At 43.5% G+C, this 20,186-nt stretch overlaps 1 protein-coding gene across 1 annotated transcript in view; it reads left to right on the top strand.

Annotated features, from left to right (window-relative positions):
• The first annotated feature begins 978 nt into the window (after positions 1-978).
• rsrc1 (arginine/serine-rich coiled-coil 1) overlaps positions 979-20,186 on the top strand; it is a 111,569-nt gene continuing 92,361 nt past the window's right edge. Inside the window, exons 1-3 of the mRNA XM_071900717.2 lie at positions 979-1,037; positions 1,556-1,775; positions 5,239-5,361. Of these exons, the coding sequence (XP_071756818.1) occupies positions 1,597-1,775; positions 5,239-5,361 (302 nt within the window). The 5' untranslated portion in view covers positions 979-1,037; positions 1,556-1,596. The remainder of the gene's footprint in view (positions 1,038-1,555; positions 1,776-5,238; positions 5,362-20,186) is intronic.

The raw sequence follows: 20,186 nt of genomic DNA, 5'->3' as shown, positions 1-20,186 counted from the left end.
TTAGCAGCCTCTTGCAGTGAAAAACCCATTAATTGCAAAGACCAAACTGTTTTTTTTCTTATCAGTCATTCCTATAGATATTATTGATTCATTCACTCATACACGTTGTTAACGAATCAGAGGTAGCTATAGGCCCGTTATGTAGATGAAGTACATTAACTAATGACTCCAGCTTATTACTTGTTTGTTGTTTGTTTGCACACACCCCCACCCCCACCCCCCCTCTTTCTCCCCAGCTCTTTCTCTCTGTTTACATGTTGGTGCAACACTTGATTATCTGAGATGTCCCTTGGTAAATTATCCATGATAGAATTTCACTAAAGTCACACACATGTATATTGTTCTGGTACATTGTTGGATCAAAACGAAATATGAATATCCCCGTCTGTTTTGATGTACTTGGATATCTACATATAATTATTACAAATTGCGAATATTAAGAATTGACTCCAGATTGAAATTCAAAAATGCGCCTATAGGTAGGCTATTACAATATGACCAGCAGTACAAGATGATACAGCATATATGATGTTGGTCCATTAGTTAATGTTATGGCATTATGAACGCCTATCTGAATCCTCCAATTGCTCGGTTTTGACATGGCTTCTTTTCTTAAATAAAACTTATGTTTTGGGTTATTATCAGTTTGATCCTTTAGCTTGACAGGCTATTTCTTTGATGAAGAGGCACTCTCGTGACAAAATAATCTAGGTTTATAGGCTACTTTGTTAAAAGCTGGCTTGCCTTCACATGAATGTTGGAGTAGCCTAATTCAGTTATTTGTACGGAAAAAGTAGCAACATCTAAAAAGTTCGTTCCAACATTTTAGGCTAATATAAAGGCCTAAAATACCATGTAAGATAAAACATAAGCATTAAAGTCCAAAACCCATGATAACACTCAGTAAGAGCATTCACTCCATCGATTGCTCTGTGGTAGATTCTGCTCTCTGGATCCAATCGATGCTTTCCGCGACCACAAGTCGTGTCTTGTAAGCAGTGCATGGCTGTGTTGTGGTGCTCGACAACGTTTCAAAGGTGAGGAGCGGGATTTTCTTTGCAAGATATCCGTGTTCATTGTGCTACATGTTTGTCATCTATGTATGACACCGTCTAATGTGTGGACATGACTGCTGTGTGGGTGCTGAAGCTAGCGGGGTTCAGTCGAACCAAGATGAAGAGTTTAATGAGTTAGCACAGTTAGCTTGCTAGCTAGCATCCCAAGAAAAGACCACTGTTTTACTCTTTCTGTCTTTCATATTTGGATTGACTGCAATGTCTGCTACTACAGCATTATTACTGCTGTCACCGTAATTAAAGTTATATAGGTCCCACTAGTTACGGAGCTAAACTACGTGCTATATGTTAGCAATATAGTCAGATGAATCCCGTTTAGCATAGCTAACGTTACTTTTTGATCCTAACGTTAAATATCCATAAGTAGCCTAATCATCCATATGCTGAAGGACAATAATTTTAGGAAGCAATCATTCATATGTATTGTTAGATTTGTTAAATTATACGCTATGTGTAATACGGACTTTTTATTTTTTTAGGTTTGGTGTGTGTGTGTTATCCCAGCTGAGGGTCAACCGTCATGGGTCGGCGTTCGTCTGACAGCGAGGATGACAGCCGGAGCACGAGGAAGAAAAAACAGCGTCGCCGTTCCTCCTCTTCCTCCTCTTCCTCCTCTGGCAGCAGGGTGACCAGCAGCCGCAGCCGGAGGTCCAGTCGCAGGAGCCGCTCTCGCTCCAGGGACAGAGATAGGGACAGGAGGTGAGAACACAATATAAACTTTCCCTTCCTAATTAGAGGTGGCAGGTTGGTGCAGTGAGTAGGGGCACTGCCCTTCACCTGGAGAACCAAGGTGCAGGAGGACCTAGGTGCAGGTATTTGTTGTGCTGAAGTGTGCTTGAGCAAGACAGTGAATCTGTGCTATCTACAGGGGTGCTGTCCCGTTGTTGACCCTGCAGTCTAACCTCTGTGTGCAGGGAGGGAAGTGTAAATTAATTTCTCTATTAGGGGATCAATAGAGCATCACACAAATAAGTCTCCCAGGAGCCCAGCTCCTGTCTTAAATGGCTCACCTTCTTTGTGCTTGCAGTAGTGAAGTAGAAGCTGAAGAATTGTTGTTGTATTTCTTGTCTTCTCTTCTTGGTTTCTCAAACCCCTTTGCCTTGCTTCCGTTCTGTAGTTCCTTGGAGGAGAAAATACATGGCTCCTGTGTGTATCTTACCTGGGACCCACCCTCTGACTTAGCAGCCACAGTCAAGTGTAATACTTTTTTTGCTCTTCAGGAGTCTCACATGTGCTTCTTCTCAAGGGACAGACCACCTATAGATGAGCACTCACCTTTCTACTGGCTCATTTAAAAATAATGGTGTGGGCAAATCCATGCAGGTGAAGCAAGAAATGTAATTGCTGAGCAATAATTGTAATACTGATAGTATGCTTGATTTGAATATAATTAAATATTTTCCTCAACATGCAACTTCATTTAAAGGTCAGGGATTCTGTTCAGCACCAGAATGCCTTGCTTGCATTGTGAACCTCCTTTACCTTTCTTTAAAAAATTGGAGTTTTTTTTTTTTTTTTCTAAAAGGACCCTGCAGCCCAAGTAAGAATGCTTCACACGGTTGAATTTTGGCCGTTATTTTTGATAATTGAAAACACTACGGATACTGGAGCAAAGCAAAATGCCAGTTTAGAATGAATGCCAGACTAAGACTCTGCTAGGTGAACCCAAATATTAAATTAAATAGTGAAATGTTGATTGAGCTTACTACATTTAATTTAATTTCCCCAGAGACAATGCATGCAATCACTGCTATCAAAAGTGACTGACACTTTTTTATTATTGTGATTAGACTATAGGCCATTCTAGAGGTGAAACAGTCGGTTCTTTATACTTAGAAGAATAGTTGTAGGCTACATGCTAGGGTTAAGGTCGCTTATACCTCGCTAATAGGTTTCTTATACATATTTTTCCATTTAAGGTCCATAGAAGTGTAGAATATAGACATGGCTGTTTTAGATGGCTCAGTCTGTGTCTGCAATGTTTAAGAGGAAAAATAAAATGTGTAGTCTTGGCCTAGCCTACACATGAAAGGTTAGAAGCTCATACCAGTTTTATAAGCTTCTTGTACAAAGTACAAAATTGGTTCCATGTCACACTTTGTTATTTAGCAGTTGTTGAGGCAGGAGGAGGTCCAGTAATAATCAACCTTCTTAGCAAGTGGCTAGAGGCTGGTCCCTCCCCCATCTACCATCTACCCTGCACCCTCCATCCATCCATCCATGGCTGCCACTGGCTGTGTGTGTGGCCGTTCAGACAAGGCCAGTTGATGGTAATTATTTATGAGGCTTGGTCAAGGTCCATTACCGCTGATGGGAAGTCATTGCCTGTCTGTACGGGGTGGGGCTGGGTGGGCAGTGTAAACCCTGGGACCACAGTCCCTCATCAATTAGCCATACATTTTGATCAATTAACCAAGACCTTGTGTGTGTCTGTGTGAGACTAGTTCCTTTAATAGACCGTATGAAAGAGCGCACACAGTCTGTGCCTTGTTAAACCTGTATATGAACAAGCAGTGCAAATAGGCCTCATGTGGAATAACAGCCCATCAGTTATGAAAAGTGCTTCTGCTCTTGGTTAGTAACATCATGGCCGCATAATTAGCCCTTGTGTGTACAGTGTGTGACTGTGTGCACAACTCTGTGTGTGTGTGTGTGTGTGTGAGAGACTGTGTGAGACTGTGTGTGCGTGATTGAGCGAGAGAGAGTGTGTGTAACTTGTTATATGTTGCATTTGTGTGGAAGGCCTCTGTATCAGTGCGCACAAACCAGTACTTCCTTCTTATGTGCTAGTGTATTTGTTTGAGCCATTGTGTTTTATTGCATTATCTTCACACACGCCTCTGTGTGTACAGTATGTGTCTGCTAACGCCGCCTTCAAAAAAACACCCCCAGCTCATAACTGTGCGTTTCTTCTGTGTAATGTGTGAAGTACTAGCGCCAGGGCTGTGGAAGTCATTTCATAAGGCCCTGCTCATGGGATCCAGCCTTTAGAATACTAATGGATCTTTCCCTCGCTGCTGTAAGTGCTACAAATCTGGTTTGATAGTTCAGCCTCTGTGTTATTTGTACTGCTTTCCTTTTTCTTCTCCTCTCCCCTGTCTTGCCGAGCTCCCAGCGGACTGAGGCAGTGTTTTTTTTTGTTTTTTTTTTTGTGCTAAACAGATTTGAGTGTTTTGGCTTTGCTGAAACAAAAGAAGAGATTTTTTTAATAATGGATATTGCTCAAACTGTTTGCGAGGCAGAAGACGGGGGTTCCCGCATTTACATTCACTCCCATAAATGCCTCCTGCTACATGATATCAATGGGAGCGCCGTGTGAGTGGTGTTTGCGAAATAGACGCTACACACACTGCCGTAGCCACATTAAAGAGCAGCGGAGCAGCAAAGGGCCCCTGTGGAGGAACTGTAGGGCAGCCTGCTAACTCTGCATGGCTCTGCTGCTGTGGGCCTCAAACAGGCGTGCTCACTAATGCAAAGTAGGTCTAAACAGCTGTCGGCACTACTGCTAATAGGTGAGGGGTGTTTGGGACATTAAGACATATTTGCGCCTGAAATGAACAGCAAAACAAATTAGAAATACAGCATTCACTTTCGCCTGCGATGGGAAGAATTTCAGGAGATGATTTCTAAGGTGCTGTGAAAGGCTGGATGAATACAGAGAATAATAGAGCATGATGCTTGAAATGGCAGGATGGGGTGAAGGCAAGAGGGAGTTGAAATGGGAAGAGAAGAGGATGATTTTAGTTCTTTAAGTAGGTTTTATGGATAGTAAACTATATAATAAGGCTGCTTGATTATGGCAAAAATGATAATCCTGATTATTTTGCTTGATATTGTTATTACTAATCACAATATCAGTTGTTGGGCTTGATGATTTTACTGTGATTTTTATATGTTGCTGTACTGTATATCAACAGCTTGACTATTTTACTTTAGAATGCCCCCACTACATTGGGCATTCTAAATGAAATTACATGTTTCAGTATTGCCGATATGCCAATATTACACGATGATTAATTGTAGAAACAAAGATAGTATAAGATTATATATAATACATATACATATACATAATTCTGCAACCCTACTGTATAAGTGATGTTTTGTCTGAAGGATTCTGCCAATAAACGGATTCAATTTGTGTATTTCTGTCTGTCTGTTTCAGGCGAAGAAGACGTTCCAGCAGCAGTTCGTCCCACAGCTCGTCTCGCAGGAGGAGGAGTCGCAGTGCAGACAGAGACAAAGGGAGGAGCCACCGCTCACACAGGTCACGCAGCCGAGACAAGAGGTAACGTGAACACTAACACACGCTCATGCATGCACCCCTCATTGTTCATTTTGCACTATTCGACTTCTGTCCTTGGTCATGATTTGAGTAACCACCAGCAGGAAGCTTTTCTTCTTCAGTAAACATTCAAACCACCACAGTGTCATATTGAAGACTTGTTTTTTCCTTAAACACTGTTGTTCATTTTTTAAAATTATGCTTTTGCTTGTGAATACTCCATATTTTATAATCCTTGCTTTCTCTTACCATGTAACACAAACTATATTCGTAGCTTGCAAAACATCCTAAGCCAAGATAAGATTTGCTGATGTCTGAAATGTTTTGACCATTTAAATTCTTCTTAAATTCTTCCAATTATTTTTTTTGCACATAATTTAAAAACTATATATTTTAAGCGCTATCGCACAATGTCAATGTAATCAATTATGAACAAATAAACAATAAACATTGAAAGATAAATATAATGTATGTCTACTGAAATACATATAAAAATATATATTTGAATTAAGACAAGCAATACAGCTTTTGGGAGTAAAAAAGCATTGTAAAATTTAAAAAATTTTAATTGATATCAAATCCCTCACACACACAGGATTTTTTTATAGGGTCCCTATAACAAAAATCCTCCATGAAACACTTGTTGGGTGTGTGTTACAGGTCAGAATGTGGAATGTTATCGCAGGCTTATTGAATAAGTTGAGTGTAGCAGTAAGACTTTACCGCAGTGTAAACAAACACGCATACTTCAGTATTTATGTTTTTGTGTCATGAGACACAAAATGGAAAACTGCGTCTTATGTCTGAACTAACATTTTGCGTGTGTGTGTGTACTTGTGTCTCAGTCTGCGCTAACTTGTTAGCATGATATCCCTCTCAGTGTGTGAGTGTTAATGAAGTAGCAGAGCCTCCAGGTCATGTGCAACACCAGTCCCCTCCTCCTTGCTCCTTACCCTCTTCTGGCAACATCCCTTCTTTCACTCATTAATGCAATTAAAACACCATTACCCATAAATACTTTGTTGAATTATGATTGTTATTGTTACAGCCAACTTTTGTTTTTGCAAGGAACACACTTATTCATGCAAGATGAGTGTGTACACACCTGCACCACACTTCTCTCTGTCTCACACACACACACACACACACACACACGCACGCTCAAACGCACACTCACAGTCAATAGTGTATCCCTTTCAGAAGCATAAAGGGGGGCTCTCTGTGTGTGGCGGTCCATGTCATTAGCATAGCTAATCTGGTGCTAATGAACCAGTAAACTGTGCTGTTTTTAAATCCCTCACACACACACACACACACACACATACACGTAGAAACACACACACACAACTGAAGAAAAGGTTGTCGTAATATATGCGCGAGCAAGGCCCTTTGTTTACTTGTGTATGGCTGCGGGGGAGAGCAGAGATCATTTTAATCACAAAGGCAAAAGTGTTTTAATATCTTCATTACAGAGGTGTCAGGATGAAGGGATGATGGAAGAGAGACTTTTTGACAGAGGAGAGGTTGATGAAGCCATGAAAAGGTACTCCTCTTCAACTCTCCAACCTAATAGTCAAAGAATAACGTTTGGCTATTTGCTGCTTCGGAACACACAAAAATTTTTGCTGTTGCACCGTGCTGATGCCATACATTGAGAGAGTTTTTTCACATTCTCTCTCTGCTTTGTATCTATGGTACCGGTGGCATTCACAGAGGCGTTGGTGATTAAAACACCAGTCGAAAATGGCATTACTGGTGTGGTGCGAGATGAAAGGTGGAGGGGATTTGGGAGATTTAGAACTACAGTCGATGACATCGGTGTTTACAAACGCAGCACTGTGATTAGGAGGGTTGCGTTGTGTAATCGGCTTAGCGCTGAGCGAGGAGCAGGTGGGTTGGTGGTGGTGATGGTGGGGGTGGTGTTACGAGGTGGAGGTGGTGATGGGAAGGGGGGGGGGGGGGGTGGCGATGTGCAAAATGAATAAGGAAGCTGTTGGTGATGGCATTGCGGTTATGTGATTGCAGCTGAAATTTGTGTCGGCAAAACGGCGTGTCTGTAGTACCATTTGCAGCCTCGTGCATGTACTGGGTTTAGTGTGATGCCGGTCCAGTAGCACTGTTGATATGATAGGGCCATCGAGACCTTTAGGGTATCAATCAGGTTAGGAAGTAGGACTAATTAAGCACCCGAGTATCCTGCCTTCTGTGTTTTGAGCTCTACTGCAGCTTAGATCAAGGTTCTTTGAGTCTAAATGGCGACTGTAACACTAGAAGCGATTGTGGTATTATAATCCTATACTGTACAGTTGGGTTGTGGAATACTGCACATTCTGCATCCTTGGGGGAGGGGTTGTGGAGCGAAGCAGGTTGGTGTGTACAGTGTACAGGTGCCCTAGCTGCCATTACTCAGTGGTGTGTGTGTGTGTGTGTGTGTGTGTGTGTGTGTGTGTGTCTGGGTCGGGATGAGGCTGCCTGAGCTGGCTGAGAGGCTGGCTGATGGATCAGAGGAGGATTGAGTGGACAGGACCTCATGATTGATACGCAGACAGGATATGAGGCGCTGCCTGCCACCCCCCACCCCGGCCACTCTAACCCGGCACCACATCCAGAATATGAAAGAAGGAATAGAGAAGGAAGAGACGAAGTGCAACGACCGGAGAGAGAGAGAGAGAGGGGGGGGGGAGGAGAGAGAGAGAGAGGTGACGAGAAGTTAGAAGAGAATGGAAAAGTGTGAAGGGGATAGGTCGAGTTACTGCGGGAGAGGGAGAGAGCGCGGCGAGGATCTTAAAGGAGTAAAATAAAGAGGGAAGACAAAAGCGAGAGCGGGGAGAGAGAACGGATGGGCTTGAGAGAGGGATATTATTCAGAAGAAATGAGAATAATAATGTCTGCATCGGAATATTGCGGGGGAGAAGATTAGGACCATAGTTGGGCCGCCGTGGGTTGAAGGGAGGGAATATTATTACCTTCTTTTCAATCTCTCATGTATAAATAAAAAATAAAGAGATACATGAAATAAGAATAATGCTCTATCATGTGTTTACCATCTATTGTTGCTTCCTTCCCTCTCTCCTCTCTTTCTCTCTTTCTTTCTCCCCCTTTTTTTCCCCCTGCGCTCAATCAGAGAAGGGCCAGGTCCCCCAGAGGCAGCCAATCTTGCCCTGAAATGTAAAACAGACAAGAGGAGCAGATTACCTATTTGCCATTAATGTTTATTCTCTTTGATGTGAGCAGGCAGATCAAGCTGTGTGTGTGTATGCGTGTGTGTGTGTGCGTGCGTGCATGCGTGTGTGTGTGTGTACGCGAGCAGACGAGCATGCATGAGGTTGATTGAGTGCATGCATGTATGTGCAGATTTGCGTGTATGCGTGTTCATGGGGGGTGTCATGGCCTAGTCCACTGGGGGAGAGCAGAGCGGAGCGCGGCACAGCGATCTGATGTATACCCAGCCCAACAAAGCCGACATGGCTTCTCATCACAGGCGGATCACAGGCACGTCTTTAGGTGAGCTCAGTGGAGCTGTGAAGTGCTGGGTGTGTGTGGGCGGCCGCAGCAGAGGTTAAATGCGTGTGGCTCAGTCAGTCAATCTGTCAGTCATCCGTTCACGTAGCAGTTAGTTTTAGAGGTGGCATTGGAAGACATGGAGGAGTGGCGGGTGTGACGAATCCACCACTTGACCCCTCAATCAGAAGCCAGACGTCGCATTGAGCGGTGCGTATTCACACATGCGCGCACACATGTATGCATGCACTCATATAGGCAAGCATATACTGGTGGGCACACACAAACGCTTACGTTCCTCTCATTAATATTTCAGCGGTGTGTTGAGTTAGCAGGGCAGAGTGCTAGCGTCAGGGTTTAGCCCTGCTAACATTGGAGCAGCTTCATCACTGGGCTGCTGTCATGACTCTCAGGAGGGGGAGACCTCTAATTATCCGTCTCTTCCCCCAGAGGAGATAGATAGCAAGCTAAACACGCCTACCAGCACACTGGGCTGGCTGGTCGGAGTCAGGATGATCTCAGCCAACCATAGAGGCCGGCGATGAGTTCACAACTAGTGCTGAGCTCAGCTTGGGGAAGGGACAGCGGCTGGGACTTGGGTCGGGCCTAGAATGGTAGAATAACGGCCAGGGATCTCATTTACAAAAAGTCTCTTTCGCAAATATTTTGTCCACATGGTCTGAGTGTGAGCCAAAGTTGTAACATCTAAAAACGTTTTCTCTGTGTTAAAATCAGCAGTTTGTATTGAATTTCTCCACCTTTGTGTTATATATCAAACATTCTGCTATATGAAGAGGACCCCCGTCCCTTTATGTGTTTTCTGAGTATTAAATAAAGGTAAAATGAAAATATAAAATTATGAAAGAATGAAATTAATTCCTAGCATTACACAAGATGCGAATCCACTACATAAATTTCAATGCAATGCACATATTCAAAGGACATTTTTATAAATAAGCTCCCAGGTCTGCTTTCTGGTCCTTGTTGAGCTGCTGTGCCAGAATCTGGTTCTTACACTGAGGCTGACATGAAGCTTAGGATATAATAATAATAAGATGCTGTATGGATCCCCTTAGAGAAATTCTGTTGTCCTCCTTCAGGGAGGTCAGAGGTCAGGCTCAGCTGCAGATCAGTGCCCTCGGAGCTGTAAGGGTTTCAGTGTCTTGCTCATCAGTGTCTTGCTTACCCACCACTACAACCAGGGAAAGAACTGGACCTCACCTGGTTTGATGGTAAAGTTCCCATAACATGAGCGTCTCTCTGCTCTCTGCATTGGGGAGATCACAGAAGCATGCGTGTGTGTGTGTGTTTGTGAGTGTGTGAGTGATGGCCTGGTATTTATTTCACACAGCAATTTTCCCCCGTATGAGATGAGGTGCCGTACATCTGCTAGATGGCTTTTCCTGCCTAGCACCGACATGGAGCGCGCGCAAGGTCATCCAGGCAGCTTGGGAGAGGAGAGGAGAGGAGAGGGGAGGAGAGGGGAGGGCTGGGGTAAAGGGCTGAATGGGGGAGAAGAAGAAGAAGAAGAAGGGAGGAGGTCATAAAGGGGGAGAAAAGCAAGGGAAAGGGGTAAAAAAGTGGAGAGAGGGTAGTTGAGTGGGAGAAGAGAGAAATGGGGTGAGGATAATCAGCCAAGACTGAGGAAATATCTACTGCCATTAACAAGAGTTTATGATGGGTGATCGATCAGCAGTGCGGTCTAGAAGGCCTCCCAGCCTTCCATTGCACCTGGATCAGCAATTCCCCTGTCAGGTGGCAGGGTGGGAATTTTTCTGTGTTTTTGTGCGCAACTTTGACATGCGTATTCATACAGTTCAGTGTGTGTCTGTGTGTGTGTGTGTGTGTGTGTGATGTGGCAGGTGGCTTGGGGTGTCGCTGGGTTCATAAGGGAAACGGCTCTGAGTGTGTGTGCGTTGAGGACATGACAAGTGAAATCTGGTTTCCTCAGCAAACCGCTGAGATCGTGCGATTATTGGAGAACCATAAGGCATGAATGGTGGTGTTGAAGGATAGGAAATAAGATGAGGAAGAATGGGAACAACCGCTAAATCTTTTTTCTCTGATAAGGCAGAATATCTCACTTGGTGTTCCCACTGTTTTGATAGTGGTCTTAGGTTAGTTTGATACCTATGTTCTGTGTGTGTGTGTGTGTGTGTGTGTGTGTGTGAGTGTGTGTGTGTAGGGGAGTGTGCAACACTGGACTTTAAGAGCAGGCTATTAGCTGTTTATCATCCGTCTGTCTGTTACCCCATGGGCTCTCACCATCTTCTTTTCTTCTTTCCCTTCCACAGAATGACATTTAGCCCTTTTTTCCTTCTTCCCCTATTACCGGACTTGCAAAGTGTTGATTTAAACTGAAAGATGACCTGGTTTGGTTCAGCTGCGTCTTCTCTACTCCATAAAAATCAACATGCTTCCAGTCGTGAGATCTGAACGCGTTTGTTGTTGTGTTTCTCTCTCTCCCTCTCTCTCTCTGTCTCTCCCTCTCTCTTTCTCTCGCTCTCTCTCTGTGTTGTCTTTTTTTATTTATCTGCTATAAAGGCCAGTCAAGCGCTGCTCGGCTTTGTTGTCAGAAACCTTTATTTACCAAAGGGAGGAATAAGTGACTGACACAGACAGGCTCTTTCATCCCTGCCTCGCCGCGAGCAGTGTTCCCCTCCACCGCCAGAGGAAAACCCCCTCACCCCTCCGTCACCCTCCCTCACCCCTCCCTCACCCCTCACTCCTGCCAAGCCCCCCCTCCACCGTACCCCTCCATCCTCCAGGCTTGCAACCCACCAGCCCTCTCCCCTGGGTAGCAACCTAGCCGTAGAGTCTGCTTTGCTAAACATACACACACATAGAAACTCACACAAAATTCACCTCACAAAAGGCAGCACACCAGCGCTCTCACATACACGATCAAATGAGAGAGGTAGTCCGACAGTCCTAAACAAAGACAAGTTTAACATCAAAGCATTGCCCCTTTTCTGTTTCTGTCCATCTGTTAAACAAACTATGTGTAATGATGAATAAGGCCTGTTATGTTATAGCCTTGCTTGGGTAGGTAGGTGTGTGTTTTTCATGTTGCCTGAGGCAGAGGAATCAGAAAGGGGGAATATATCTGGCATCAGTGCCTGATAGGTCTGACGAAAAACAACTCAAGCTCACTGATTTGCGGTCAAATCAGGAAGTGTATTCCAACGTAGGAAATGAGGAAGCAGCCTTCATATTCATGAGTTTGAAATGGGATCGTAAAACATTATCATTGTCGTGGGTAGGGTTGTAAAGCGAGGCAAAATTCCTGTTCATTTTCAGATACTTTCCTTGGTAATTATCCATTTTAGGAATTTAGCCGAATTTAGTAATTAAAAAAAAACAATCTTGCATGGCAAAAAAACCTTCCATATTGAATAAAATGTTTCTCAACAGTCCAAGCTTTCTCGGCAAGCATTGTAGCATCGTGTCAAACTCAAACTCACCTGTACCTGATTTCCCCAGTTAGCTTACCTGTTCAACCAGGAGAACTAATTAGTGAAATCAGCAGGTTGTTACAAATGCCTGTAGACACAGCAGCCATCAAGCACGACCCAGATAAACAATCACAGCAACATCTAACTAGAAAGAACAAGTTCACTCATGTAATTATTTTTTATTTTTAAGTCTTCTATCTTGTTCACATTTTTGAGAGTATGGAGGTGGGAAGCTAGAACTCCTTGTGTGAGAAATGATCCTTAAACTGTGGTACTAGTGGCATTTTATATAATACTAAAAAATGGCAAATTGCCTGAAATTCTCTTTAATTTTTGTGCTTAACAGCATGCTTTATCCAATGGTCACTCATAGTGAAATATGGGTATACATACAAAAGACAAGACAAATTTACTTGCTACTTGCTTTTTTTACTTGTTTGCTTTACAAAGGACAAAAATACAGATAATAAAAGGTAAGAAAATAAGACAATTAAACAATATATAGTGAATACTTACCAATTCAATTAAACTGTTAACTAAACTACATTTATTTGCAAAGCATCATGAAGAACATTCTTATCCTGAACCTTAGTATCTTTGAAAACACAGTCATGAATTACTGAATAATATGGGACCTTTAAAGACAAATATGCATAATTTTTCAAAATATTATCAACAGTAGAAATGCTTCACATTTACCTGGGTTCCATAGTTTACCACAGATTTCCCAAGTCGACTCAAAATAGAAAAAAATAAAAACAGAAAGTTTCTGGAAGTTTACAGCTCTAATCGTGGACATCGTTTAGTCATTTTTCATTTTGAAAGCGGTGTGAATGAAATCTAATTTTAGTAATTAATTTGAACATCATAGAGAGACCAGATTAGTTACTTTATGTCTGCCTACCAAAGACAAAGTTTGGCTGATTGATGACTGAAACCTATTAGAAGTATGACATTCCCACTGTCATTTCTTTGGTAAAGACACACTTTTACTGTTTTGCAAATAAAGCCGCTGTAATGCCAATAACCCAAAACACACAATCAGCCCTCATTGTGTTCACTTTATCTTCGTGAAAAGCCTCATCCGTCTGGCCAGACCAAGAAAAAGACAGACAGAGACGCTTTTAGCCCTGGCATAGGAAAATGAATACCAAATGAATCTCTCTTTCTCCTTCCTGCTCTCTCTTTCTCTCTCTCTCTCTCTCTCTCTCTCTCTCTCTCTCTCTCTCTCTCTCTCCCATTTAAGCTTCTTGAAGTTCTTCCAAATTGGGTTTTAAATGCCAATTAGGAGGTTGAATGTAGTAAAATAAAAGCAAATGCAGGCAGGATGGCCTCACCTTCTGGCTGGTTAGGCTTCAGAGAGAGCCGAGCCGGACCTTTGGCTCCCAGCGAGGCTTTGAGAGAAATATCCTGCCTAATGAACACATTAATTAGAACCATAACTATTTATAAGATGATAATTAGAAACGAAGGGAGGTAAACTGGGCTTTTCCTGCAATTAATGGAGGATTAATTACGGGAGCTAATGAAGTGGATTTTTGAAACGCGTGGAGGTGAAGTACAGAGATGTGCAGCCCGCTTTGTGATCACTGGCATAATTATTTTCTCCAGCGCCAAAGCGTTTGAGGCCCCGGTCCTCGCCGGCTCGGGCCGGCTAATAAGCATCATTGCATCGTTATATATGCACTTAAAAAGACTTGCCACTGAAATGACTGTCTAATTATTTCTAATTGGCAGGCCCTGTGTGTTGTCATTGAGCTGTTTGGAGCCGCAGCGGAGCCCTGGGTCTAATGACGCTTTGGGGCGGAGAAAGAGGGAGAGAGAGAGACAGAGAGACAGAGACAGAGAGAGATTGGAGGGAGGAGGGGAGGGGTGGAGGCCGGTGTCTCTACCCGTTGCCTGCTGCTCCTAGCCTGGCCTGCCCCTGGCCCCCCTGTGCCACTCACCCAGCAGGACAGCGGGTCCCAGAAACATGCCCGGTGCACTCAGAGGTCACCCTGCCAAGTAGCCGAGCGGCAAAGTTTTATTTTAACGGCACTCCTTTTTTTTTTTTTTTTTTTTTTCTCTCCCCCCTCTTAATTAACGGCTTCCGCTCTTAATTTATTCACAGATAAACGCCACCGTCTGTCCATGGTTCTTCTTTTCTCTCTTACACACACACACATATACGCACACACAGGGAGGGGAGGTATGTTTATGTACCACTCTGTGATTCAGTGGCCAGGTTTCGAGCCGGTCCATAGAGGCCCATGGGAAGAGAGCATGAATGGACAAACCTCAGTCAGGCCTGTTTACCTTGTACTGTAGTTATGTTCTGGCTCAAACCATATGGACATTATCATTCCCCAGGCCTCAGTGGACATGTGTGTAGACCTATATTGGTTGTCTTTACAATATCGAGACATAATCATATCCAGATTGACGCTCAGTGTTTACTTTTTGTGATTTGTGAGAATGTGAAGCACCCCTCTTTTAATACTTATAGGCTTGTGTGAATGTTTAGAATAGATTCACATTTTTGTCGGCCTCACTTTTACTATTTAAAGCAGATCTCTGTCTTTAGATTATATTATATTCATATGCCCATTGCATGGCCCAGAGTGTATGGTGTTAGGAGTGTTTGAATGATTGCCTAGGATTATGTGTGTGTGCACCTCACTAACTCGTCCTAAGCAGAGCCATGTGCGTTGTCCTGACAGAAAACCTCTGTCATTCCTTCTCTCCCGCTGAACAACTTGAGAGCAAATTGCCAGCTAATGGAACCTCTGACTGCACTTGTCTGTCCAGTTCGGACAAGCACAGGAACACACACACACACACACACACACTCACACACGTGCACACACATGTGGTTTCACTCACACATTTAATAATTTAATTGTGAAAAAAGAGAAAAATGAGAGAGAGAATGGCTGAGAAATGAAACTAGGATCATGTGCGTCTTGACTGAAACCTTGACAATCTTTTTGAAAGTAATGAAACACTTTCTCAGTATGTGCGTGAGGTTTTCTATGTGAGATTTGTCTTCCTTTTTTCGCTCTCTGTCTATCCATTCGGGTTTTGGCAGAGTTGAGGACATGAGGAGGAAGTGGAGATAGATGGTTCGCCCAAAGGATACGTGGCCAACTGTCCTGTGATTGGCTGAACAAAGAGCGGAACACTTCTGTGACTGGTTGAACAGAGCGCCCGACGTCGTCGTGTTGGACTCGAATCAAAGCGAGAAGAAACGTAATTATTTTAAATGCAGTCAACAGTTTTGTCGGAGTGGAAGTTTGCCAAATTTCTCTGTAAACTCGATGGGATATTGACACTCAGAGTGTGGGATAACAAAGTGTGCACCCTGCCTCTCATGTGGTACTGCAGATGTGTAATGAATGACTGCCATGTATGCCATCAGTGTAACATGTGGCATCATTTGAATTCTGCCTCCAACTGTCACCAGTGCATAGCAAATCAAATCAATCTTACGACTCCTTGACTTGAATATTAATGACTAATGCGATTCCTCCCAAAGAGCGAAGGAGAGTGTAGGAAATGCAAAAAAAACAAACAAAAAAAATAAAATTATATTGACCTTGGCTGCATCAGCTGTAACTTCCTTTAAAGATAACGGACGGGAAGTTTGGGATGTTGTGGAAGCCACAAATGTGTTTCAGGCTCATGCAGCCTGCCTAATGAGTGTGTGTTTGTGTGTATATGCGTGTGTGTCTGTGAAAGAGACTAATATATAGTAGCAGTAGTACTGGAATATATAACCCGTCCTATGCATTTTTAGAAGGATGGTGTTGTGCCAGGAAAGGGTGTTGGTGTCTGTGTGTTTCTGTGCCCACTATTTTAGAAACAGGATCCGCTCTGATCTTCTCCAACCTTACAGGTCTGTGCTGCAGTGCTGCTATGAGCTGACAGAAATCCTTCTACCCACTAACTAAGATTGATCAGCAGTAAAATATGCTGTCTATGGGCTACATCTAATTCTGTACATGGGACACGCAGACTATGAGAAACGACAGATGTATCGGAGAGGAGAGGGTTTTTTTTTTTCTCATAGGGTGGAGTGTTTTCTCTTTCTCTATTTCTTGATCTCTCTGTCTATCTCTCTCTCTCTCTCTCTCTCTCTCTCTCTCTCTCTCTCTCCCTTTCTCTCCTTCCTTGTTCTTCCTGACAGCGGTTCATAAAAAAATGATTTTTGGAAAACTTCTTTATGAGACGAGCCTCTGTTCTATCAGAAGACAACTTTATGTTACTTCACCACAGGGGGAAACTAATAGTGCTGTTTTTTTTTGTTTTTTTTTCTCAACAGGGCGATATTTCAGTTGTGTCTTGGGTGTTTAATTAAGTGTAGTTTCCCTTTAGTAGTGGAATGTGTGTCTGCTTTTTGTCGGCCCGTTCCTCTGTGCCTTTTACAGTCCACCCACATGGTTTGTCTCAGCGTTTATGATTTTTCTTATACCGGAGTTGTGAGGTTCCTAAATCACTTAAGCACACAGGGCCGAGCAGTCCACATTTAAACAATAAAAGGCTGTTATGGTAAGGGCCCTCAGATCTCCTACCACTTCATAAATACATGCGTATAAAAGGCAGAAAAAAACATCTTCCCTGACCAGAGAGAGAGAGAGCGAGCGTCTGAGAGCACACCTGCTAATTGGAGCCAGCTTGATGTGAAGCACGGCTGTCTGCTCTCTCCTCTCTATAAGCCCCAATCCTTTTCTCTCTTCTTTTTCACTCTCCCCTCCTTCTCTCTTCCCCCTGCTCCCCCTCCGGTCCTCCCCAGCTCTCCAACTTTTATAACCTTTCTTTCTCTTACCAACTTCTCCTCCCTCCACTTCCCTCCTGTTCTCCCTCACCTACTGTCTCCTCTCAGTCTAGTCTGCTCTACCTCTCCTCTCTACCTCCTCCTCAGTCCCTCCACTCCTTCCCTGCTTTCTGCCCCATGCAGATGGAGGCATTGACAACCAAAACAACTCTCTCCTAACTCGGCGTAACTAATTGTTCCGGGCCGTGATGGATGGAAGAGGGGAAAAAGTGGGGTTCAATTGCATGAGTGGCTGTGAGCGAGTTGGCAAGTTAGCACCTAGTCTGGGCGTGACCTCCACTTGACCTTGTGTCTGGGCTGAGTGGCTGCGCCGGGGCCCCCCTCAGCTCCAGCTGCTAATGGGCGTCATGTCGAGCTGCGGCTGCACACAGGTCAAAGGGCGCGGGCGCTCACCAGACGGCCGAGTTTAGGATTGCGGTGAGCAGGCTGAGTGACACTGGGCATATGTGCCAATGAAGACGCCGGCTAATCAACACATGTGCATGCAAAGACGCGCGCGCTCACACACATATACACACGCATATGCGCGCATGGAGACCGCATCACGCTGCAGAAAGTGATCTTTTCCCTCATCATCGGCTGCCCGACGAAGGTTCATATAGATCTGAGGCATCTTTGAAGGCCTTTGAACTCTGCTAAATGACTTGACCTTGTGGCTTGTGGCTGTATCTGTGTCTGTGTGTGTGTGTGTGTGTGTGTGTGTCGGGGGGTTGGGTGAGTGGGTGGCCTACATGGGGTCTCATTTCTGCTTCACAGCAAAGCAGGGCATTGCAGACGTTTGTGTTGACGACTGCTAAATTAAAAGCAAACCGAAGATTATGACAAATCTAAACATTACTTTTATGAAGCAGAGGGGGACGGAGGAAAAAACATTTCTGGGAATCTTTCATGCTTGGTCTTTGCTGTGTTAATTGTGCTAGCAATCAGCTACTTTGCAGCGATTTCTTGTGTGTTATTTAGTGTGTGTGTGTATGTATATTTGTGTTTCTGTGTGTGGGTGTGCATGGTGTGTGACTGTGTGTGTGTGTGTGTGTGTGTGTGTGTGTGCGTGCACGCACTGTGAACCGAGGGAACAGATAATGTGGCTGCTTGGAAGGAGGAAGCAGCTTGGGAAATGATTTCAACAGCTCTCATAATTAGAGGAATATCATAAATTAAACTTGTGTCTGCCGTTGCGTTTGAAGAGCACTCAAAAGTAATAAATTCTGGATGGTTAACATATTTGCATTCCATTCGGCAGGCAGCGTCGGGCAGGAACAGCTGTTTTCCACGTCTTTTGGCAGCAGGAAATGCACATTGCTCACTCAAGGTGCTTTTAGATACATTGAAATGGCAGAAAAAAAAGGAATCGACTTTTAACTTGAACATGGAGCTGCTGCTGTGTGCTCTGTCTCTGGAACGAACTCGGCGGGGAACAGCGCATTAATGAAGTTCTTCAAATATGGATCTTCTCACTTTCAATAGGGCCGTTTCTTTTTCAATCTGTCTATTGCTTGGAAATGTCGGCTGGCAAGCTTTTTTGTAGTGCTGCGCCGTATGTGTGTGTGTGCGTGCCGTATGTGTGCGTGCGTGCGTGTGTGTGTGTGTGTGGATGGAGAGTCCTCATATCTACGGTTTTCCCTGTATTCTAGATGGGCTTGGGTGGTAATGCCACCAGTAGGGTGAGTCCGATGCACAGTGGCCATTGAAATCTATTGCACATGCAAAGAATAAATACCTTATATTTGTAACACATTTTTTTGCTTTCAAATTGTGCCTTAGGTGGTGAGAAAAACACTGTGAACCTGGGCTGCCTAGTAGTTTTGGCCAGATAACACCCTTCCCCATTGACTTTCAAACAGTTCCAGGAACACTTGTGTCCATTTCAGCTCTCATTATTTGTTTTAACTAGAATCATGTATATCACTGTTCCAGTCCATCCAGCGGTTGTATAGAGGAAATGTTTCATTTGGAATGCCTGCTATAGATTAAATTAATCATTGGCATAAGATGCAAAAAGTGCAATAAAACAGTTACAATGCTTCTCAATCCTCAAGACTAAGAATTGTGATTTATAATTGTGATCACAATATGTAGCCAAATAACTGGAATTATAAATTTAGACATAATAGTGCAACCGCAAATCCAGGTCCAGTCTTAATCCCATGAGAATCCCTCTCTTGCTTTTAGGGTATTGTGGGTAAGAGAGACACTGGTCAGACAGGGGCCACTATCACCAGCGTCCATTGAAATGTGATAGGGTTAAAGTTACATAGCCATTAATCACAGCTGGGCCACACTGGCCTAATGGACAGAGACCCTGATCAGGACATCACTTGTCGAGGGCATTCATGATGCTCTCTCCTGGCTAAAAGTTGAGAAAAGATTCTTAAGATGTCTCCTAGTTTTCTTTCGTAACATCTGTACTTTGTCCAGGCCTAAAAGCTTACACTCAATGATTTCATATATCAACAACAGACATGGTCATACTACCAGACAGGTAACACAAGGTCATGTAATAGTTCCCACACCTAGAACTTGTGCAATGCAAAGAACGGTTTTGTACAGAGCTACGTCTTATTGGAATATGCTACCATGTTCCCTAAAAAATAAACCAACTAGCAAAACTTGTTTTAAAAAGCACTTAAAAAAGTGGATTCTTTTAAGATAAGTGACCTATCTGCTGTTGTCTGGTGTTTGACTGTATGTCTTTTGGTCTTGTTGTTTTCCTGGTGTGGACCTTCATAGTTATTTTGTTTTGTTTTGTTTACTCTGTCTTGTTCCGTTTGTTTCAATTCTGCGCCTGAGTGCTTTCCTTCCTGGTGGTAACAGAGTTTTGTTTTGTTCTATTTTTATTTTGTTTTCTCTGTTTATTGTTAGTATTATTATCATTGTTGTTGTTATTGGAGTGATTTTCTTTTAAAGTTGAGAGTGTTCTGTGAGGGTATGGGGTGATCTGAGGGGTGCTGGGTGGGTGTGAGGGCAATCTGGGTTTTGGGTGAGAGGTATGAGGGTTATGTTGTTGACTGTTCTATGTATGTAGTGTGTTGAGGTTGTGTTTCTTTTTTTATTTTATGTGT

Source organism: Centroberyx gerrardi, chromosome 6 (genome assembly GCF_048128805.1).
Source record: "Centroberyx gerrardi isolate f3 chromosome 6, fCenGer3.hap1.cur.20231027, whole genome shotgun sequence".
NCBI classification, from domain to species: Eukaryota; Metazoa; Chordata; class Actinopteri; order Beryciformes; family Berycidae; genus Centroberyx; species Centroberyx gerrardi.
Note: the sequence above shows the minus strand (reverse complement) of the source record. Positions and strands in the feature narration are given on the sequence as shown.